The 24,506-nt window shown below is 43.8% G+C and overlaps 1 protein-coding gene across 1 annotated transcript in view; it reads right to left on the bottom strand.

The window, feature by feature from the left end:
* ADAMTS17 (ADAM metallopeptidase with thrombospondin type 1 motif 17) overlaps positions 1–24,506 on the bottom strand; it is a 166,962-nt gene that overhangs the window by 88,818 nt on the left and 53,638 nt on the right. Inside the window, exon 8 of the mRNA XM_032700609.1 lies at positions 16,949–17,054. Coding sequence (XP_032556500.1) covers positions 16,949–17,054 — 106 coding nt within the window. The remainder of the gene's footprint in view (positions 1–16,948; positions 17,055–24,506) is intronic.

Genomic DNA, 24,506 nt, shown 5'->3' with positions numbered 1-24,506 from the left:
ATGAGACAAGGAGGTTTCTTGCAGCTTGTCTGCCTTGTGTTTGCCCCAGTGCTGAGGCTGAAAGCTGGGTCCTTCAGGTTTCTACTCTGTCCAGGCTCCTGTGGGATGGGATCTGGCAGCCACCCATTCCAACAGCCTCCTGAACGGTCTCCTGGTCAGCACATCAGCTGTTCCACTTCAAAGGGGTAAAACCAAATCATCTTCCTGACTTCCCGAGTGGTTTAGGCTCCTTGATTTTATCCCTTCCACAAAACAATAGTGTTTGGTCTAGGGCTGTTCATTAAAAAATGCCTTAGCTTTCTGATAACTTCAATTATATTTTTTGTTAAACACACTGAAAGTGGGGTTTTGCTGGTGAACAACAAGGGTAGCAGCTACTGATCAGTACATTCCTGTCCTTAACTTTATTTTAAACCTGACCTCACGAAAGGTCTGCACCTGGGAGAAATGCTGAGGCTGCCAGTCATTATTCAGCTTTGATTTTGCAGGGGGGTCTGAGGCAGATGAGATTTATCCTCTATAAAGACTGAGTCAGAACTCATGTCTCCAGTTATTTACAGGCTTCTTCTGAAATCTGTTCAATTCTTACATGTGTGGAAATCGACACCTTCCTGAACCATTCCTGGTTTCTTAACAGAAATCCTTTAAAAAGTCATAAAGTCATAAGCATAAAGGAACTGAGCCTGAAAGGAATACCTTTATTGGAATAAAGCAAAGGAGCTCTGCTAAATCCAAAGAACCCAGCCAGTTTATATTAGCCTGGGATCTGGCCTCAAGGTACACAGGCAGCCCCTCCTGGCCCCTCAGTGATGAGTTTCTGGTAGAATGAAACCAGCAACACCTTTGGAGCCTGTTTTAATTGGCAATGCAGAACTTTTCTCAGCATCTACTTTACCTTACAATGACTCACTTGAGAAAAGGATTAACTGACCTGCAGGACTCAGGCATACCCTAGCATGCTAACACATTCTTTTCTGAAGTTCAAGGGTCTCCAGCTACATCAAAGGGGCCAGGTTTTTCTACACGTAGTAAATGCAATGCCACGCTGATTCCTTTCACTAATGAACAGTCCCCCTCCTTTTAATAGAAATAAATGGGACACAGCAGTATTTGTTTGTCCTAAACAGCAGTGCAAATGCTGAATCAGGAGTTTGCATTTCCTTTGTGATCCCCTAATCTTACCTGCTATTCAGAATTCACATGGAATTAGAAGCAGGTAATCAGTCTCTTGAAATACTCTGCCTTAGGAAGGAGTTCTATTCTTACATGAACAGAACTTGAATAATGAGCTGATAGGAAAAGCTCTTAGATTAGAAGTAGGAATGTCAAAACAGCACTGCATTGCCCTGCAAACCCACTGCCCTCTGTGCTCTCCCAGCCAAAACTGACCATTTTACCAGGAACCACAAACACGTGCTGCCTCTTATCCTTTACAAAGCCAGCAGAGCCACGATGGATGAGCAGGACTCCTCCCTCCGTGCTGTCACCACCGCAGTCACTCCTCCATTCTAACCCCAAGGTAAATCTCAGCCTTCAGTTCCTCACATGCTCCTGAAGACAATGACATTCCACAAAGGCAAACAAGGACAGCTCAGACCCTCAGCTCTTAAACTCCTTTCATTCAATATTTATTCAGAGTAAGCACCCTGGGATCTGGTTTCACACTCCAGCTTCTTTCCAAATATAAATAATGCTTTGGTTACCAGTCAAAGACACCACGGCCTCACCAGAGGAGTCCTGCAGCCTATTTATTGTTGCTCATCATATGTGAGTCCAGAAACAAGCTGGCTGACCCAAGTGAGTCCTGACCGTTAACATAATCACAGCAAGGCAAACCTTATCAGGAGTCACAGGGAGGGAGCAATAACAGATCTCTCTGATGCATTTTTTTGGAGAACAAGACTTTAAAGTAGCAATCCTATGAATAAAATACAGCATCCAGCCTCTGGCCTCCCTGCAGTCTGTGCTCCTTTCCAGGACATGCTCCCCCGTCAGCGTCTGTGCAGCGCCCAGAACTGGGTCAGGATGCCAGAATTACTCTCTGGGCCGAGCTGGCCAATTCCTTGTGTAACTCTTCTAAACTAGCAGCAATTATCAGCTGCTTGTTTTCCCACAGCAACGCTAAACCACTGCACTTGCTTTGTTTGTTTCGGTCATTAGCGGAGCTTCTCCTCTAGACAGTTAATGTAACTAAACTGCTCTGTTTACCCTTGGTGCAGTTTTCCAATATTTCCTGTTATTCTTCAAAAGCCTGAGCCAAAGTGCACCAAAGCCTGTGGAAAGCCTCCTACTGCCTTCAATGCACTGTGTGTTGCACCTCCAAGTCCTCAAGGTCATGTATACAAACCTTCATCAGAACCACTACGACTCTTGATGGGTTTCCTACTAAAAGCCCCAAATCCGAGTTAAAGGATAAGGCCAAGGGCTGGGGGAGACTGATGAAGGAGATGCTTAAAATTTTTCCAACAGCTGGAACTTGGTGGCTGGTAAGAGACCACTTGAGAAATCCCCAAGACTATTATCATACACTCTCCCTCTGGTGGGGAGAGATTGTGAAGTAGGGACAAGAGGCACATTTGACAGAAAATACCATCAGCAGTAAAAGAAGAGCTTTTCTTTAGAAAAAGGGTAGGAAGCAAAAAAAAAAAAGTATGAAGGAGGAGAGCCTGAAAAAACCACACCCAGAAGTGGAAACACAACGAGGTTCTGCAATCCCTCTGTTTCAAATAATCACTTCAGCTGGCTGGTAGAACGGCCTTTTCCATCACCTCCCTCTGACAGTCAAACCACGCCATTTGTCTGCAAACAATTCAGGGTGAGTCAAGCACTGGATCACTTTAGAAAGGAGTGACACTCATGGCTATCAAGCTGCCCAAGGTGACCTGGCTGTCACCTCGGCTGCTTATTAAACGTGAGCTCAGCACACAGTTGATTGCTCTCCACACGACTGCACTTACCTCAGTCTCCATTTCTCCAAAGGGCACTGAGGACATCAAGGGAATGAGGACAGTGGGATGTCTCTCACTTCTACAGACAGAAATCCAAAGGAGAGTCTTTCTCTTCCCAAAGAACCAACTCATAAAGGATAAGCTCAGCAAGACATTAAGTAGGAAGAGCTCCTTGGGGTCACCCCTTCAGACCAACACAGACCCAGAGAACTGAGCAAAGGGCCCATCACAGCCTTGTCCCAAATACAGAGGGGGACAGGAGAAGGTAGTGATATCTCATGCTCCAAGTGAAAAGTTGGGGCCACGAAGGTTTTTACATTCTTGGCTGATATTTGTTTGCTGGAAAGCATGTTTTCTCTAACTGTGTTTGGAACAAATGTTCTCCTAAAGGCTCCATTTTCGTGGGGGAACAGTGCATTGCTGTGAGCTACAGGCAGTACCAGGGCACGTCACCACTGACCTTCTCAAAAGGGAATATGAGAGAAGCCATTCCCTGTGACCCAGCTTGCCATGACTCACCCACAAGTAATCCAGCATTAATTGCAGAGCCAGGATTAAGCACAAGATTTCTTTCTAAACCCCACTGGAGAAATATGAATGCAAAGGGAGGGCAGACTGGACAACATCCTCACAGAGGGTGAGGGGAGGGAGAAGGGGAGCTGTAATTTATCCACTCTGGCATTTCAGTGTGGGCAGGATGACAGTGCCCCACGGAAGGACTGTTATTTAGACATGCTGAGGGCACAAATGCCATCTGTTTATCCATTAGAAGGACACAACTGAAGGACAACATTGCTCCCCCTTCCCAATTCCTCTCAGGTCTGAGAAGGGAGTTCTATCTCTACAGTCCATCAAATACAAACCACAAAGGAAAATGCTGGTATGGAAGGAGGTTACACAGGTTGACAGCTGAGAATATCAAACATGGCCATTAAACTCTAATCAATCCAGGTCACTAAGCAAAGAAGGTACATCAACAGTTCCCAGCAGCTCCTGCCCTTGGATTGGAACCAGGAGTGGGAGACCATCCACCACATCATCAGCCCGTGAGCCGTCCGGTCCAAAATTGAGTTCAATGTTAGGAATTTTTATTAATGTTTGAAATTGAAGCTGCGTCACTGGAAAGATGCCTATTCTGAACTGGTTCAACATGTTTAATGTTCCAATATAAAATGCTGGTATCTTGCAAGTTATGAGGTTTCCATCCAGTTGAGAATAAAGGCACAGCAGTGGCAGGAGTGAAGTGGGGGTGCTCATTAGAGCTGGAATTGTAACTGGAGCTGCAGTGCAAAGTGAGGACAGTAAGTCTGAGAGAGAGACAGAGGAAGGTGATGCCTCTGCAGAGCAACCCAAGAGAGGCAGAGGGGTCAGAGGGGGTCCAAGTGGGGCTTGGATGAAGGGCAAACTAACAAATCCCAGGGAAACACTGAGGTGAGCTGAGCTCAGGCCGAGGGAGGAGGCAAGGAAACACCTTGTGCAACCCTCTTACAAAACCAACAGCCACCGAGGCTCTTGGCTTAATGGGAAACAGGCTTCTTCACCTGGTGCTTTTCAAACATGTAACCACTGCTTCTTAAATGCACCTCAACTATTCCAGAAGCTGTCAGAAGTACTTTGGGAAGCTGTGATGAAGAGAGGGAGATGACCCTACTTAAAGCATGTGAAATAATCAAAGCTGTTCACTGTGTCCATGTGTTATCTAGAACAGGGGCGTTCAGGACGGGTGCTGTACTTTTGGGATTTTTTTTAATCAGGAAAGACAACATCTAAAGGGAGCCATGACTACTGGACTCTTGTTTTCATAACCAAGTTTATGTCACTCTCCAATAATGAAGTAACCAGATATTTTATATGGTTATCTGCTCATCAAGCAGCCAAGAAGTCAACAACAGCGAGTGGGAACACACGATGTTATTCAGCACGTGTTATTCACGATGGTGAATAACAGTGTGGAAAGCTGGGGTTTATTCAGCTGCAGGACAGATCCCAGCCCTTTATGATATGGTTTTCATTTAAAAAGAATTAGTTCTTTTGCCCTGGAATCTGGAAGGCAGCAAGCATGAGCTTGTGCCTCAAGGGACAGATAGCACATGGAGCCTGACATGGCAGGGATGGGCAGTGTGGCCTCTCACTCACACATTTTATCCAAAAGCTTGCTGCCCACACTGCCCTGGATACAGAACTGGCCAAAGCCCACTGGCATCAATGTCAGTCCTTCTTATGTTTTGATCAAAGTTTGACCAAGGCCTTGAAGAACAGGGTGAATCACCTACAATCTTCTCCCCAGCAATAAATGTTCACATTATTGATTCCTTTTTCATGCAGACATTTGCCCATGGAATTCTCTCTCTCTCTCACCCTTGCCCCTTTCCCAGAGTTTATAATTCACAGCAGGGCAGGCATTGCCTGATGTATTCCAAGAACTCTGGTGAGATGAAGGAATCCAGCTGCAGTGCAACTGAACACCTGCCATTCCCATGGCCTGCCTGCACTGCTCCTGATTTGTGGGATGTGGTCCCAGCATAGAAACCTGTTCCTGCAAAAGCTTCAGTGTTCTGGTAAGAGCTGGCAGGTTCTGAGGCTGCAGGGGGCAGTTTACCATGTGGCAGAAAAAGGAGTGCCCCACCAAATACAAAGTCCTAGAAAAAGCTAAAGTTGATCAATATATCTACAACTAAACTTAGCAGAAACTCGGCACTGAAGAAGTAGCATCACCTCAGGAAAACACCCTTCTTCTTTCTGATCTCAAAAATCACTCCTTTCCAAGTCCCATGTAGCATCTAATATAAATCTCTCCTGGCCCCTTCACCTCCTTAAAGCCCTATCCCATCTCCATGCTGTCATCCAACAGATGCTCAGCATTTCCAAACCCTTTCAGATGCTTTGATACACGTCAACGACACACAGCAGGTTTCTGACACAACAGCATCAGTGGGAGTCAAGGACTGCTTTAATTCCTTCAGTCCCTGTCGAAGAAGTGAACACAGATACATCAAAAACCACTCATTGTAAAACATGGATCACTGGGAATCACTTGTCTCACACTGGCTACTTGTCATGATCACAGTTGAGCTGTGACCCTGAAGTAATAATAAAGTTATCTGAAGGCCAGGGGATAACATCCCCAAGAGAATGGATGTACTTAGCTGTTTCCTTGCCCTCCTCAAGATTTAATCCACTTTTTGGATGTAAAAAATTCTCTCTTTCTCACTTGCTTCAGTTTGGTTCCACAAGAGAGGGAATTACTGCAGAAGGAGCACAATGACTATGAATGAACCAGCGGTGGGCAGAGAACAACTGCTCATTTCAGAGGCTGCTGTGCTCCATCTGTGGCTCCTTGTGTTTGGAAAGCACCCCGGGGCATCCCAGAGCTAACATGCTGAAGGGTAACAAGCTGCTTGCTTTCAGCACTGCCTGAAGTGGGTGAGAACGAGACCTTCTGAAAATGTGACATGCATTTCCTCAGAGGATGAAAAGGGAATATAAATTGTAGGGTGGAAAAAAAAAAGACCAAACCCTGGGATAGCTGGGTGGGATTTCCCACCCACCAGGCAAGAGAGACAAAAGCTCAGTGAGCAGGCTGACAGCTCTGTCACTCACAGTGTCAGCAACCCAAGGGGAAGCTCTTGTGTGCAATCACTTGAGTGCACTTTTCTCAAAACTCCTGTGAAACCAGTGAAAGCCTCCAGTCAACTGCATTAATGACCAAACCTGAATGAAGAGATGCAGAACGAGACACCCTTAAAAGAAAATCAAGGAGAAGGGAGAAATGGAGTATTTGCCAAATATGTGCAACACAAGTAAGCACAGATGTCTCACACTCTGCCCCATCAGGAAGCCACCCACTGCTGAGAGCTGGGGAAGTGGGACAGCCTGGAGAATGCACTGTAGGAGTCAGGAATGCTGGCTGCCTTCCCCACACTGGGAGATGAATTCTCCATTCCTGGAGCTGGGAATGAGGAGATGGCCAACATCAAAAGACAAAGAGGTGTGAAGTAACTGTAGCATATATAAATTCTATCAGCACTGAGTCTTGTGCAGTCCCAGACAACCCAGTGGGGATGTGTTTCATGGTTCCCAGAGCAGTAGAAGTCCTTTTCACAGAAATATTTTTCATCCTCTTTCTTTTATTCTTCTTTCCTTGTCCAATTTGTCAATCACTGTGGGCTCACAGATTCAGTGCAAGAAAAATCCATTCTATGTGACCCTCTTTTACTGATTCAAAAAAACCACCTAGAAAAAACTGCCTAGAAAAAAAGTTGCACAGGAAATGCACAATCCAATTCCATGATTTGCAGATGTTCTCAGGCAGTAGATCAGTCTGCAGTAGGTTCAGCTGAAGACATTTGCTTTAAAGACATGGCATTTTCAGTGGTATCCCTGTCACAATCACTTCCACCACTCAGGAGTGCTCCCCTTCCTTAGGGAAACTCCATTTCTGGTACTCCTGTATACCAGCTCCCTAAACTCTTGGGATTTTTCATAATGGTGCAGCTGGAAAATTAATTTATTACACCAGAACCATCTGGCCTTGGCTGTTCATAAATGATTTGAAAAGTTCAGGAAGCTATCTCAGTCTCACTCGTTTTATCAGCAGGGAGAGACTCGATATCAAACAGGAATGTTGCAAATTATGGCTTGGTATCAAAGCAACTGGGAAATGATATGTTCAGACCGATACTGGAGCGAAATTCTTTGGGTAGTGGGTGTGCCTGGTTGCCTATAAACCTCAAGGCTAAGTTTGATTTCATATTGTCTAAGGGAGTGACATGAGGAAAGTAAAAAGTAACTTGAAAAGAGACACTCTTGCTTTGAATAACTTTGGCTTGAACGTGTTGATGTGAAGACAAATTACAGATAAAGGAAAATAGTTTGTTATCTTCATAAGAAGATACCTCTTTAGAGGGTTTTTAGCTGATAAGAGGTGCAGGGTGCATGTCATTTAACTGGTGGCAGCTTTCTGGGGACTGTGTCTGAGCTTTCTCATGTGATTCTGCTCATTTTACTCAGAGGTGCTCCTGCAATAACACACATGGCAAACCTGGCAAAGTTACTTCAACACACACCATAAACAGTTCAGAATGAGCTGCAGGTATGAATGGCAGTACTTGAGGTATAAAAGAAAATATGAATATATTTTCCTAAACAAACAAGTTGGGCTTTTTCTTTGAATGGAGAGAAGCCTCAGGATCATATCCGGATTAGTACTGAGAAGGTAAAATAATTGAGAAAGAGATAAAAAAATAAACCAAATGGAGATGATGACACTTCACATGAACAGATGGGAGGACTGTGCACACCAGCAGAAAAGCAGACAACAAAGTCATTATTATAGTGCTCCTGCAGGAAAACCCAGTTGGCTGCATTACTTTAAAGCTACTGAACGTGGGCAAATCTGCATTTTTATCACCATCTGACCACTCCTGGCTGTGGTGGCTCATGATGGATATCAGGGAAGAGTTCTGCCTTCTTTGGCTGAGTCTATCCCATGTCACACAGCAGTGTTACACAGCAAGCAGCTTTACTTGAGATAAAGGAGGAACCAGACAGGAAAGAATTCCCCCATTGAAAAGTGCTGGCAGTTGTGTTTTCAGGAGGAAGAAAGGAAGCTGTGCTTTTCCTTTGAAGGAAAGATACTCTTCCTAAGTACAGAGACTACCTAAACTGAGAAGCAAACTGTTTCCAGGGAGCATTTCTTTATCCTGTCTAGCTTTATTATGTGTAATTAAAATGAACATTTCAAACCTAGATCAGAAACCTGCCCCCTCATTATCTGTCTCCAGAGCGATGCCGACAAGCAGCAGGGTGAGAGGAAGGGATCCCAGTGGGAAGCAGGGGGAAGAGCCAGGCAGCATTTGGACTGTCACTGGCAGGTGAGAAACAGCTACCAGAGGGTGGACATCAGAAATTCCTAAAAGGTCAAACTGTCCCATGTGTGGGTAAGATCTAGTGTACAAGATGAGTGTCTCAGTGGGGTCTGGAGCGGAGAAAGAAGGTACAGTAAAAAATACTCATTTTTAAGGCTCAACTCCCTGAGCTAATTAGAGCCCAGCAGGAAGGAAACTTTTCAAGTAAGTGAGAAAAAACCACTATGATCAGATTCCTTTTGCTTTGATTTGTTTTACCTAAACAAGCACAAAATCAGAAAATTGAGAAAACTGTGGGCTATTCTTCTCTTTTTCTGGAAAGTGGGGTTCAAGTAAAGAAGTAGATAACAAAACTCCCTGCTGGGTTGGATGCAGCAAGGGGAAGAGGCCCAGCACCTGAGGGAGGGAGGATTTTGCAAATGGAAAGGGGTCAGTGAGAATAAATCAGCCCTGTTTATTTCATTTCTCTAGTAAACTCTTTTTGCTGAATTTTATTTCCCAACACAACTGCTGGCCAAGAGGCAGCCGACCTTGTTGCACCACGGCACAGCCTTCCACTGACATAACGGTTCAAGGGAGCCACATTTTTAGAGGCAACAACATTTCCACTGCTGCTGAGTTACTACTGAAGGCTTTTCCAAGTGACAGGCTGGGATTTATCACCTTTCCCAGCCCAGCAGTCATTTTCACCTGGAACCTGTGGAACTCGGCAGGCCAGGCAGACAGCACGGCTTACAGGTTATTGGAACCCAAGTGGAGTGGAAAAGTAAATATTTCATCCAGATCGCTGCCCTTGTATAAAAACAAATGATTATTTGGTAAATGGCACTTACAAACCCTAATATTTCCTGTGCTGGTGTGGAGTGAGAGGCTGCACAATGGGGACTTGTCCTGTCCCCACGTTTTGGGTCACTGAGTGCACGAGGCCGTTGCCAGCAAAGCCAGTGGAGTATGAAACCAAAACTCTTGTAGCAGGAAGCAGATGCAAGATTTGCCAAATCATTACAGCCCAGCTACTTAACATGGCCTTGGCTTACTCAGCAGAGTAAAGAAAGGCAGAGTTGGCAAAGCTACAAAGCTATTGATTAAACCAAAATTGTGTTCCTAAATGACTGTCGCCCGCCTGCTTGGTGCAGTTTTATTATGTCAAGTAAAGCTGTACAAGATGCTCAAAAACAAAGAAATTAGAGGCACTGCAAGGGAATGCTGCTTCACTGGGGATTACACAGAGATCCTTCACAAAGCAGAGAGTAAAACCATAGAAATCCTTGCCCAGAACCACACTAGTGCTTCCCACAAGAGTGCGGAAAGCAACGGGAGGTGGACATTCCCACGCCCAGTTCCAATGGTATTGCATTCCAACACTGTAAATAAACTATCAAATTTGGAAGATACAAGGGTGAGAAAAGAAACTCATGATAGAGGGAAGGTGCCCCACCACCATGCCAGGATCAGCAGGTTCAGTAACTGCACCTGGTAATATCTTGCAGCTTTACATAAAACTAAAAAAACACACCCAAAACCAGACCCATTATCCATAGTCTGGCACATGATACTACTCAGACCTCTCCATTTCTCCTCCCTAATCTTCTTTTTCTCTGAGTGATTTCTGTACATGGTTTTCTTCGTGTGATTTTCCTCTATCCCACTGTCATTGCAAAAACAACCTGCCCGGATAAGGTTAATACAGAAGGGATATTCTACTTTTGGGCCTCCAAATAACTTACTTGGGTATCCTGTACTGCCTTACATTGGGCAAACACATTTTGTTTAGTGGTGCTCCACCACTACCTCTTCCCCAGGTCAAACCATCCTTGCTAGCAGAAGTCTCCACTGATTTTTTTTTTTTAAATATGTTTGGATCTGTATCTGTCTTTCATCTCTGCTTCCTTTTGATTAACTTAGCACACAGTTTTCAGAATTCTTCTATCAAGCTACTTAGGTACATAATGAGTTCTTTTGTCTAAAACAGACCTCTCTGTGCGTTACCAAAGGTGGAAGAAGCATCTCCTGAAATTTTCGGATATACCTGGTTCTCTCTCCAAACCAGAATATGTTATTAAATCACTGCTTTGATTGAGTCATACCAGTTCTGATGTACAAGAATATATGATGAAATAGGCAGTGTTCCATTGTGTCCTTTGGAGTTGTAACTCCAACTTAACTGTGAAAATGTGCTTGCAATTATCTGTGGAAGAATGAAACCTGGAAGGAGGGGAAGAGGAAAAGGGAGCCTGGGAACACAGAGAGAGAGAGAGAGAGAGAGAGAGAGAGAGAGACATTACACAACAGATTTACAACACAAATGGCAGAAAATAAAATTAGCAACTCCAGGGTGGGTACTGACTGCTGCCAGCATTTCTGGCCAGCCCCAGGGTATGTCTACACAGCAGCCAGTCACTCCCAGTATTCCTGAGACTGCAATATACTGGAACAGCTACGTATTCCTGTGGGATTCAAAGTGGAGAGTGCTGGCACCAGGAGAATATACCGGGGCAGGAACTCCCCAGCTATTTAGGAAGTCTTGGTGCACCAACACAGTCACTGGTACCTGAGCTTGTTAAAGTAAAGCTTGCATGGGATTGCCTCTGCCTCTGGTCCTCCTGGGATCCAACTGACCTTGATTTTCCACCACTACAAATGCAGACATGCAAGTTCCAACACACTGGCAGCGTGCTCAGAGCAGCCACACAGGGTTTATACAGGCACAGAGGGAACTGTGCCACAGCTGCCCACCACAAAGCAGAATCTACCCCCAGACTGCCAGCAGAGCCACTGGAGAGGTTTATCCAGGCACTGGCTGCATCCCTGAGCCACCCAGAAATGGACACTACCCTACAGACCCACAAGATGGGCACCTCTTTGCAAGGTCTCTCTAGTAAAACATTAATTCACAGGAGTGAATAAGATGCCTGTGGGCACGTGTTAAGGTAAAGTCATTAACCACATGCTGAAATCCTACCCTGTGAATGGAAGTCTGGCCTCACTGGCAGGACAGAGGGACTAGAGTTAAAATTCAAGTTGTCCAGATAACCCTGAAACTGAGACTTTGATGCTTCTACATGGTTGATTCTACAATTTAAGTAATGTTGGTTTTCATACCTTTTGGGAGATAAGAAGTAACCTGAGGACACATTGCTCCCTGGCAATGAATTGCTGGATTTCTGCAACAGCAACAAAGACAAATTTTCCACAGAAATTCAGGTCGGGCAGAACCGACCTGACAAAAGTGGGACTAACTCAGAGGAACACAGAGCAGAAAAAGCAGCTCAGGTAGGAGCTTGTCTGAAAAACAGAGTTAATGTTTAAAGCCAGCCAGGACAGAAACTACACACAGATGCCTGTATCAGTAGAGCCCTGAGTTCAAGGGTTAGACTATGGTGAGCTGCTCTAAAACATATAAACAGGGTTGCTGGTCTTTTTTCTTTCAAAACAGCTTCTCAGCTCCCACATCCCGTACCTAAATGTTATATTCCCAGATTAAAATGAGAGAAGTTGTAGCAGAGGTTCCTCCATTTCTACAGGGTTTCCAGAACCACTGTCCTTGCCCCATCACCATGGTTTGGCTGCCTGGCTCCACTGCTGACTGGAATCCCAGAACACAAACTGCTCCAGAAACACAAACAGGTTTCTATCAGCACAGTGGGCACTCAGCATCACTACCTGTCTGCACAGCTCTGTGTCCCATTTACTGGGGTGGTCCTCAGCTTCCACACAAAAATGTTCATTTTTAAAATGCATTATGACCAACCCTTTATAAATTCCAGGGCAGGGGAGAAGAAGGGGGACAGTTAATTTTCTCTTTGGTTCTCAGGAATTAAACTTGTATGGCTGCACCACGCTGAGCTGGTTTTGCCAGTGTCAGTTGTTACAGGGCATTACTCTGCACCTTTGGGATCTGCTCCTCCTCAGCCTGAAATATTTCCACATTCTGACACATTTGCATGAATCTCTCTGCTGGTGCTGCACTGCACAGATCAGGGAGGCAAGTTTATGCACAGGTCTATCAGCATAAATATCAGACCACAAAGGGAACATCCAGAGAGTGCTTTTCCCTTACCTGCAACACCAGGATTGCTTGAGACACACCACAAAGGCCATACTTAATCATGCAGCAAATAATTATGCACCCTAAAGTAACTTGAACTGAGCTCCAGCTATCAATACTTAACATCTAAAGCAAATATTCACACTGGAGAGAAACCTGCTGTTTCCAAACTCTTCTCTTGTCTGATTCCAAGCCCAGAGCTGTTTGGTTTGTGCATTAGGGGCTTTTTACCTTTGGACTCGTTTTTGTCCTCATCTGTTTCAGCTTCAAGTTTGAGGCCATGTGGTTTCAGAGTGTTGGCAACAGACTGTTCCTTGCTTATTGTCAGTTGAATTTAATTCCCTTTCTCAAGGGCATCTGACACGTTGTGGCTTCCAGCCATCCCACCTCCGGCTGTTCCCTCCCCAGCCAGGCAGTGCCAGGTTCCGCCAGCTCATGAATGGGAATCTTCCCTCCTCACCCAAGCCTGCCCCCAGCCCACAACAGGAAAGCTGAGGCTGTTGAAAGAAACAGGAATGGCAACAAAGCTGGCATTGTTGTCCTGAAAAACCACTGGCTGCAGCCCACCCGGCTCCGTTTAGGGGTAACGGATATAAGGATGAATCCAGGCTTTTGTTTAAAAAACTTATTTGCCTTTTTTTTTTTTTCTTGGGAGAATGACTTGAAAATGGTAACAAAGGCACTGCTGTAGACAAAGAAAGAACCAGGGGAGGGGGAAATGGCACTATTTTTCTAGAAGTGGGTTGTTCAGGGTGGTCTTTGGGGTGTGAATGTCAGATTGACTTCCCACTGGTGCAGCTCATGGAGGAGGAGGGAAGCACCACTCAGGATCCCAGTTTACTGATGGCCTTGCCCTGCTAGTCTGAGCAAAGAGGAGAGTAAGAAACTGTTCAGTGTTCATATCATGTTTATAACATGAAGACCTTGGCCTTGTACTTTTTAAGACCTCAGTGCCCACTGTGATCTCTGGGTCTCTCCTTTTGTGTAGGTCAGAACACAGAACTCCACCCAGCAAACCCTGGGTAAAACCCAGCTAACTGTGGCTACGTTCAAGTGTTCAAGACATCCACTATTGGCCCTGCTGAATAAAGGAATGAGGCTTGCTGAGGGTCCTGTCTTGTATGGGAAGAAGTTTATGGTTTGCAGCCTTGCCACATATTCAGTGGGCTCTGAATACCTTTCTGTAAGAGCAAGATTCTTCTCCTGCATCCTTTTGTAGGAAAAACTGTATCTAAACACAAATGGATGCTCCCTCTGCGTCCATGGACCAAAATTACCAACACAGACTGAAAGATTTAAATACAAGAGATAAAAGTCATGTCACTCACCCCATCATCAAGCAACAACAATCCTATAGGTTAAACCTGAGGATGAACTTTCATAGGACCTATTTATTCCTAATGGACCAATTTAATGATGTCTCCATGTTTTCACAGTGCAGCTGCCTGCAATAGTGTTTTTTGCAGTCAGTCCAAATGACATTAGTGGCAGATTAGGAATCTGACACATCAATTAGTAATCCATTCACTTTTTCCAAAGTCCACATCAGACACTATCTGTGAATGCCAAACTGGGCTTGTGATCTCCACATACATTTGTTAGTCTTAAGGAAAGAATAATAAATCTCAGCTTTTCTACACTCATAAGGAAATCAGACTTCAGTAAAGCTCACGGTTACGGCTCTCCAGAATTTATATTTTTGCCAATATGGATGTAAGTTTTGATTGGATTTTTTTTAAAAGTTAAGAAACTTGCACCTAGTTTTCCTTGGTTTCCATTTTTCAAGCTCATGTCAGCTTCTTTGTGTTCATCTCTGCTGTGGGTTTCCTTACATTTCAATTAAAAACTGCAAGTTTGTAAGTAGAGTCCGAAAACAAATCTTCTACTTACACAAGAGGTGCTAAACCAGGGCTCCTCAGAGCATCCTACAGCAGTTCAAAACCAGAAGGATAAGGAGAGGCCTCACACCTTGAAATGTCAATCCTTTGAAAGGATCCTGTTGATCTCCAGGCCAGAAAAGCACCAGTCAATTGAGCAGTTTGAAATAAGTAACCAGGCCAATGGAAGGTGACAGTACAGAGGGATGATTTTAATGCCCAGGTTGGATGGTGAGGGATGGTATTTTTCCCTCTCTGATTTGGCACACTGGGAGTTGACTATACGTGGTTATGGCAAGACCCTCCACACCCCTGCAGTGCTCAAATATCTTCCCAATCCCTCTCTTTCCAGAGCCTGTTCTCGTTTTTTCTCTCCCAGGGAAGTGGTTCATGAGGCAGCTCTGTCAGAAAATTCAGCCTCCTTTGCCATTTGTCCTCCCTCACCTGCACTCTCCATTTGAACTCTCCATCTCTCCCCACTATGGGATCTAAGCCTCTCCTGGAGCAGAAGGTGCAAAGAAAGGAAGGACATTACGGTCTCACCACCAAAACTGCCCTCAGAAAAGCAAATGGAGTTTGTAATTTTGTGCACAGATGGAGCTGTATCTGAAAGCATTACATCCCCTACTTATGGTGGGGATTTTTTTGCAAGCCATTATTGGAAGGAAGCTTGTCAGCTCTGCTGAGAAACTTGGCAAACACCAGGGCACACCAGTCTCACTCTTTTATACAGCTGGATTTTCTGCAGTTCAAATATTTTTCCCCTCTTGCTCTTGGCCCATCCAAAGATGAGTGCTGAATTTCCCTTAACATTACCCACAGGTTAATTTGTTATTAAGTTTAGGCTCAGTTTAACATCTTGGCATGCAATTTAAATAAAACCAAAACCAAATGTCCTTCATTTCTGCAGAAACCACCCTCGGTTTGGCTCAGCTGCCTTTGGTGTCACTGGAGGGTGAACAGGAGATTCATTTTCGTCTTGTCATTTTTGGTAGTAACCTAAAAAATCCTCCATGCAACTTTGAAATACATTGCCATAAAGTAATTGTCATGGAATGAGACTGGCCAGGATCTGAACATGCTACATTGACTCTGACTTAGCTGTGAAATACTCCTTACTCCAGGAAAGGAAGATGCAACAGGCACATAAACTGTTGGAGCCCAGAATGGTGCAGACAAAACTTGGGCACAATTCCTTAGTACAGGAATGATGGTGGGATTTCCCACCTTCCATCCAGAGAAGCTGAAGGAAGGAGCACTTGAAAATCCCACAGGTACAATCCTGACCCCTGTGTAACTCTGTTCCTGGTCTAATTCTGTACCTTACACAGCCTGACTGTGACACAGTTCAACCAGAGTGATGTCAATGGAAAGGGGAAAAAGCTCCTCAGTATTCTGAGTAAGTGCCTGTGACACTGAGCCTGGAGAGCAGGGAATGGGAGAGCTGACCTTTGCTTAACTTATGAGCTGCACCAGGAGGATGCAGCTGACTCTTCCACTCAATTTTCTTCTGTCCAGGGGATATTTTCAGGCAGCTTTAAAGAGTCTTCAAAGTCACCTGCAGAGAGTACCCAGTAATCTCATTCTGCACATTTCTGTCTGACTTGGGGTTATCACGTTCTTTCCTGTTTTTTCCAGTGTGTTCAAAGCGTGTTTCTTAGGTGTGATTGAGCTGATAAATCAAGTTATATGATTTCTTTCTGCTGATCAAATAATAATGCCTAGGGGCATTTCCAAAATACTGATGTTTACCATTTCAGTCACAGCAGATTACTTCACATGCAGAGATGAAACCATTACCAAACTATTTAACTATTAAAGTCCTTGATACAGACACCTGAACTTCAGAGAAAATTTAGCAAGTTCAAAGACTTTGAAGTTGATGGTGGTTTTATGGACCTATTCTATGCAGTGAAGAAAAGCAGAATTTGTCTCTATTACCATCAATCATTTAAGAGAATGAGGCCTCTTTGTGCCACTCAGAATCAGAAGAGAGAGTAGAAAACAGGGGAAGATCAACTGGAAAGATTTATGTGTGCTGAAATGAATATTTATGTGAGCCTCCCAAAAATTAAGTTAGGTACCAACGTGCCAGATTTATGAAATCATAACAAACATGCCACACTGGTAATTGCATTTGTCTGCCTTTAAACAAAAGTGTGCTCCAGGGGCAGAAGGAAAGAAGGAAACAGAAGGACAAGTTCTTACTTGTGCCCAAGTTCATGTGCAATTGTAAAAGCCAGATTGAGACCATTGTCTTCAGCAAGGACACACTTCCTCTTGGCACTGCAGACACCTCCCAGGTAAGCGATTCCTGCAACACAAATACAGAGAATGGCCCCATCAGCATCAGTGGCTCCACCAGAATGACAAAAAATGCAACCAGCAGGAAAAACACCGGAGCAGTTTGCACACAAAATCATCTGAGTAGTTCGTTTATCATCCTATTGAAGAATCAGTCCAGAGTTTTGTCAGACAGGAAATAAGTAAAACACACCTTCGCTGCTTTCCTTGGAAAATATATTTCACTGTTTCAAAAATATATTTCACTGGCTCAGAAATTCATCTAAGCTTGTCTATTAATGCCCTCTACTACAAGATGCAGTGAAGTATCCTAAATAAGCATTTAAATGGAGTTCTCCCAAATTTCAGAATAAAGCTGGGGACAGGGGATAAAACAACAAAACAGAAACTCTGAAAAGACCTTACATTTCCCCATATTTTCATACTCAGAACACAGCAAGAGTGTCAGAGCCAGAGAAGCTGGCAAACTGCTGACAGTGAGTCACAAAGCCAGTGGAGGTGGCAGAAGTCCTCTATGGCTTGGTGGAATTTAGGATTTGATCCCATGCACAGGATTCTCCAGGCCTGTTTGTGTGGGCACCACAAATGGTTTGAGGCTGAAGCCAAAGAGGAATTCAAAAGTTACTGCATGAAAACTCTGCTGCGGAAAAACAACAGTCCTCAGATGCCCTTCCTGCACCCAGACTGTCCCCTCAGAAAGTGCCACTGGACTTGGAAATGCTGGGGTGGCATCACAGGCCACACTCAGGACAATTGGCTGCTGAGATTTTGTTTCATCTGCCACCTGGAAAACGCAGCTGAGCCACTGGGAGCTGGGCACAAAGGTTAAAGGCAGGGTGTTTTGTTCATACACTGCTAAACAAGCCCCTAAAAAGCCACAGAACAGCTTAGTGCACACACAAAACAAGATTCCCAGATGGCACAGAGCAACATAAACGTCCCTCCTGCCACTCCACACATCCCTCTGCCACGCTGGAAGCAAGGGAAGTGTAAAGACCTTCCCCAAACGCCTCTCAGTTTTTTCACAGTGGATATATTTGCTTGTATTTTTATTTAACAGACAACAAGAAATGTAATTCCTCCCTGGAACACAGTTCCCACGGAGGGGTAGCTGGGATCTGGCTGCCTTTAAAGAGCAGCCCATGACCAAGCACTGGAGACACGGCCTCTGCTTCTTTCTTTCCTCTTTTTTTATTTTCTTCCCCCAGAGCTGACAAAGCTGCATTTATCAGAGTGCAAATGTAAAACTTTAGACCTGGGAGAAGTCCAGCTCTGTTTTTATGAGTTTTGACAACAATAAGGATATGGATATTTGTTGCCAAGGGGATTCTGGATGGAATGAAGGGATGGGCAACAGCCTTTTACTTCAGCACGTGCAGCAGAGAGTGAAGGCAGAAATAAGACACTAACAATTGCTTATTTTAAAAGTGCTGACTGTGAAAGGCCAGATTCATACCACATGCAAAAAATGAAGATTTAATCTTTTAAATCAATGGCCACAGAGGCTGGGTTTCAGCACTTTAATAAACTGACTTGCTTTTTACTCACAGAATAATCCTAAAGATGTCAAGGAATTGCTCAAGAAGTAACAGCCTTCTTTGAGAAAGATTTTTGAGGTTACAACCTCAGTCCACACACCTGATGGCCTAAGGAATGTCCCACTTTTTGGTTAAAGGGAAGCAAAAATGCAGTACTGGAGCCACAGAAGCTAGAGATGAAAAGGAACCATTATGGCACTCAGCCAACCTTCTGCTTCTTTAGATTTGTGCCTTTCTGCATTTTTGAGTTCTCAAACCCTCCTTTTACTGAATATTTTATTGAATATATCAATATTTTGGTTCCCTCTCAGCAGATTCAGGTACAGCAAACAGCAATGACCAGAGCAATGACCAGTTTTCTCCCTACTACTAAACCTGATTATTCCACCTTCATCTTCCATTAACCTGTGCCAATATACACCTCAGCTGTATCTGATACACAAGGTTTTAACTGAGAAGCACCAAAACAGAACAGCATTTCAAGCTCAGGGTTCAATCAGTCAAGTTAGTTTAGCTGGAAATGATTCATGCCAAGTTCAGACTTCATAAAATGAGGCTGAGTCTATGTTTGCCATCACTTGGAGATGGAAGGGGCAATATTCTCATGTTTGGGAGGAGAGGTGCAGCAAACCAGTCCAGAATTCTATTAAAGAGGTTAAATACCAGTTAAAATGTCACATACATTACCTCAATCTTCTCAACTCTTTGTTTAGTGGCTCTAATCCCCACTGAACCTGGCAATAACACTGCTCTGTGCTAAGAGCCTCATTATTTAAAGGTGGAAAACTTAATTAAGGACTTGTACATCCACCAGTGGTTGAAGAAGCAATGACTGTGGCTCAGTTACAGACTGTTAGTCATCTCTTTTTATTAGTTATTTTCAATGCTTAATGTGATTCCTGTGTGGCCATTTTATAATATTTGCAGTGATCAATTAAAAAAAATGACATCTAAAATTAGTTTATTATTCCAGAAATGGACTGGGCAGAGAAACTCATAATCCTGGAAGAGTAGAGAGCAGAAACCTTTGGAGTACATGGAATGAAGTCAGTAAGAAGTCCAGCTCATGAACTGCTGAGTGCTTATTAATAGGAGTCATTCTGGAACAGCAAGCCAGTTATAACAAATTGGTACAACATTTGAAGCCTGAAAAAGTTTGCCTCAGAAACGTTTTTGAAATATATATTTTCTATCAAATGATTTCCTAAAACTATAATTTTCTTTTGGACCAATACATTTCACCATTAATTCTTTCATCAGAACATAAATAGCAAATAAGTTATTAATCTGCAAACATAATCCAGTTTTTCAGCAAATATATCCAAACTATTCAGATAAATGCAATTTTTTTGTAACCCAATGCAATGATCCATATAATTGATATGCAGAGAAAAATACACCTTTAACCAACAGCCATAGCAGCACAATGCCTTGGTAGCTGCATTAATATGATTTATTTTCTTCACTGGGATGAATGGAAACTGCTGTTTGCCTCTTCAAATTTCCAGATTTTTATCTGAGCCTTTCAAGTCTGCAGAACTGGAATTCAGACATGTTTGTGAAAATCCTGGCATGCTGTGGTTCTACCAGGCTGGGAATGATATAGGAGGAAATTTTTTTATTTGGTAATTTTGCTCCTGGTCCTGTTGGAGAGACAGGTGTGTGAAAATGAAAAATAGGAAAGAAAGCTGAACTGGGGCTTTTTGTTTATTTTTAAAAAAATACCTCACACTTCTCATGTGCTTCTGCAAACACACAGACAGTGGGGAAGAAAGTCCTTATCTTTCAGATATACTGTCAGCAAATACCTCAAGTCTATTTTTAATATAAAAAAAGGTCAAGCAGGAGCATCAGTGGTAAAGGAAAGCCAAATACTATTTTTACTATTCCCGAGCACGAGGGTTTTTTCCTTTCTCTCCTGAGAAATTACATAATTACAGGCCATAACTTCTGTGCTTGGGCTTGAACAGGCAGAGCTCTCTGCACTTCCACAGCAAACCCTAGGACACAGGCAACTGTGTAAACTCACTTTTTATCCAAAAAGTTGTCATACATAAACAGTTTGCAGCTGTTGGCCTCTCTGCCAGCTAATGAGCCCTCCACCAGCAATATCTCTGAGGGGAATGATTCCATTTATCCCACCAGCTCAGTGAGGCATTAGGATATTACACACTTGCCACAGGGATGGCCAAAGCTGGGAGAGCACAAGTTCTGTTGCGTGGGCTCCCATTCTGCCCTCTTTCAGACACCCGGGGCTTCCTCCTGACGCCTGGGGAATATTCACTCAGCAAGTGGTTTGTCCAGGTACTCCAGCTTTCAACTCTCTAATGTCTTGTTTTCATTGCTCTCCTAATACTTTAATCTCTTCTTTTGCCAACCACCTCTGGATACAGAACTTTTACTTGATTAAAACTTGGCTGGCTCTCCTCCTCTCAATGTATTTGCTGTTGGGAAGGGAGCCAGGCTCCAAGTCCTGAAGTCTGCTTGGCACAGATGGAGACTCCCTGCATATCCACATGCTCAGAGCAAACCTCCCATTCCCCATCATTACTACTTTGGTGCTGAGCTGGATGTTTTTCTCATCCTCCCACAATTTTCAATTTGTGCAGCTCACACATTGCCATCAATTACATTCCTGTAGCCTCTCTTAACATCCTCCACAAGGAAAACCAGGAAACCCTGAAGTGATTCATGCTCTGCCTTTCCATTCAATGGCAATGATATGTTTGACAGAGATGCCCTGCCTGTATTTACACACCAAGTCAGTCACCAAGGGAATCTTTCAGTGCTTATGATACTTAAAATGAAAAATGCTTCTCCTTTCTATAAAGCCTGTACAGAAAAGATTCCAAAATTTAAAAAAAAAAACCACTTTAAAGAAGTACCCATTAAACTGCCTCCAAGATAGGTAATCACACAATCCCTGTCCTACAGCTGAATAAACAGAGGCCTCCAGAGTCAGCGGTATCCAGGTGAAAAAGAACAGTATCCATGGAAGGACCTCTCCAGCATGTACAACACAGACAGGCTGAGCCTGTTACCACTGTCCCACTGAGCCTCCAGTTCCAAGTTTGGTTTACAGGGATCATCTACAGGGTGAGCTGTTCCTTCATTTTATGAGAATGTCCTCATTCAAAGCTGGACATGCAATTTTAGTGGCACAGATTAATTTGGCTGGGTAATCATCTCAATGCCAATCCTGTTAATCTTGCAGCATGGTTTCCATTAGAGTTTAATATTCATGCATGGAAACTGTTTTCCTTAGCCATAATTTTCATTGTTACTGTATTTAATGAAAACCACGCTGGAAACAATACACTCATCATGAATCACAAGTACAGAAATTATAGTTCAACCACCCAATGCACGAGGGACAGCTCCAGTCAGGTAGGAAAACAAGTTAATAATCACACCAAGTGTTGTACCCAGTGCAAGTCACAATATTTTGAACTCAGGTATTTATACAAAAAGAGTGTCTGATGCCATGGACCATCTGAGGGAATGGGCTCCCAGGCACTGCAAGAAGTCAGCCCTATCCCTATTCCAAAAAGGATATAACCCACTCTCTGTCTCACTCTCTTCATAAAAGAGACAAAAACAAGTCCAGGGAAGAAATCAGTTCACTATTCATTTGACCTGTTTGAGTGGCAGGACATCCACTCCCTGCTCTGGCCTTAAATTCCCTCGATGGGAGGCAGATGGATGAATCATATCAAGGAAACAACGCTTCATAGGACTGGGTAGGCACTCAGATAAAAAGGGAACAGTCAAGGAAAAATCCTCAAAAGGAGTTTGTAATCCTGCAGAATTTAAGCAAGAACACCAACCAGGGAGGTGTGTTGTATAAACGACTTCCTTACTTTGAGCTGGTGGAGGAATGAAGGGGAAGCAAGTCCCAGCACTAATTTTTTTGAGCATTGGAAAGTCCATGTCCTTTCTGCAGGCAGCAGATGATGTGGATTCCTGGCAATCCCAGGAAACCTCTTGCTAAGGGCATGTGAGGTTCACTCACCTGACTTTAGAGCACACATTTGTTTTTATACAAGTTTTCAAATGGTATCCCAGTCCCTATATCTCCCTCCCTGCCTCACTGAGAAAGGGGCAAGCACCACACCAACCTTACAAAAAGTGAACTAAGACACTCAAAAATGAACTAAAATATTGAAATAACTGCCAAGATCCCACAAGAAGCCACCACTACTCCTGAGAACATCCACCAGACCCTGATGTTCTGTACCCAGGCAACTTGTTGAAAATGCATCCATCATCACAGAATCAGCTTCTCTCTTTGGAGAATCTACCTCACCCCAAATTTCAACAAGTTCCTTGCCTCCAAACCAGCATGACCTTCAGGGATGCAGCACTTTTCCAGAACTCAGTGTGCTCTGGGGTGGACACCTCCCCTCCAGGACTGACTGTAGTGCCCAATAAAATAACTTCTTCCCCATAACTCTGGAAACACTGTCCCTTCCAGCACACACAGCTGCTGTCAGGATCCCTAAAGCCCCACAAGAACAATAAACAGCTGAAACACAAAGTGTAGTTACTTTCTGAATCTCGATTTTCATTGCACACACTCGGAAGGACTCACCAATAAAACCTCTCCCTGATATTCACTGTACCAGCTGTGATGTCTCTGGAGCTGATAATGTAACACTCCTCAGAACACAAGGTCCTTACAGCCCAAACGAGTGAAAAGCACAATAACTTTGGTAGGAGATGCTTTTCTGACTACTGGGAATAATAAAAAATACTTGGTGCTGAATATTGCAATGGCACCCAAGGGTCCAGTGACTGACCCTGGATAAGGTTCCACAAGATCAGAGCTCTAATTGTGGGAGCCAGATTCAACACATGCCTTGGTCTTTGTGAAATGACTGTGATTGTGGCAGATCCACCCAAATTTCAGCCATGGCACCAGTGCAGCTCCTCGATACCTTTCTGATAAAAAGGGCCTTTGTGAGGCCAGACCTCTTCATGTCTGTGAACCTGCAGAGGCGGCAGGATTTAATCAGTAGAGCTTAAAGGAGCACTTTTGCTATCTCCTTCTTCTCTGTTTAATTACCCTGCAGGACAGCAATTAATGGGACACGTGGAATCCCTTCCCCAGCAGGACCAACTCTCAGCTTTAGCTTTCAGTCTTTCTGCAGGGCTTTTATATTTCTTGGGAACCCTCCTGTGGTTTTCCAGCTTTAATGGATGAATCATTTATCTGCTCCTTTACCAACCTGCCCACACACAGACACTCCCCAAGATGGCAAGAGCTTTATTCTAACACTACTTGCACTGGATTTACACTCTGCTAATTCACTGATTTAGGCAGAGACTTTCACAGTGTACCAGGGATGCCCAGACAGCTGAAAAGCCCTAGAGGATCAAGCCCTCTCCTGACTTTAGGGGTAACTGTCCTCACCCACACCAGTAAAAGGCTGTTTTGGATACCAAATGAAGTGAGATAAGAATGCTCATAGATATTCTAACACCTTTTTGGCCTGGAAGACCCTTTATCCAAGGCCTACAAAAACATTATTCATAGTGCATTGTGCCAGCAAAAAGCAGACAACCTTCAGAAACCCTCTGAGGTTTAGCATGGGCATCTTTGGAAACCAAATTCCTTTCCAATGCCAGTCACGAGGATTTGTGATCACAAACAAAAATATTCACCAGAGGTATGGTGTTCACTGGATTTCAAAGAAATCTGGAAACAAGCACACTGGTGAGCCTCATGGAGAGATATCCATCAGGAACAACATGGGTACCACTGATCTTGCCTTGGAGCAAGGGAATGCATTAAAAGACCACCTGAAATTCTTTCCTGCCCTGATTTTCTAAGCTTTTATGAAAAAGCTCTGGGATCTGAGACATCAGCACAGCAGGAGATAAAAAGAAATACCCTGTCTGTTTGACATCTGCTCTTTGTTCAG

This window comes from Chiroxiphia lanceolata, chromosome 12, assembly GCF_009829145.1.
Source record: "Chiroxiphia lanceolata isolate bChiLan1 chromosome 12, bChiLan1.pri, whole genome shotgun sequence".
NCBI classification, from domain to species: domain Eukaryota; kingdom Metazoa; phylum Chordata; class Aves; order Passeriformes; family Pipridae; genus Chiroxiphia; species Chiroxiphia lanceolata.
This window is presented reverse-complemented; position numbering and strand designations above follow the sequence as displayed.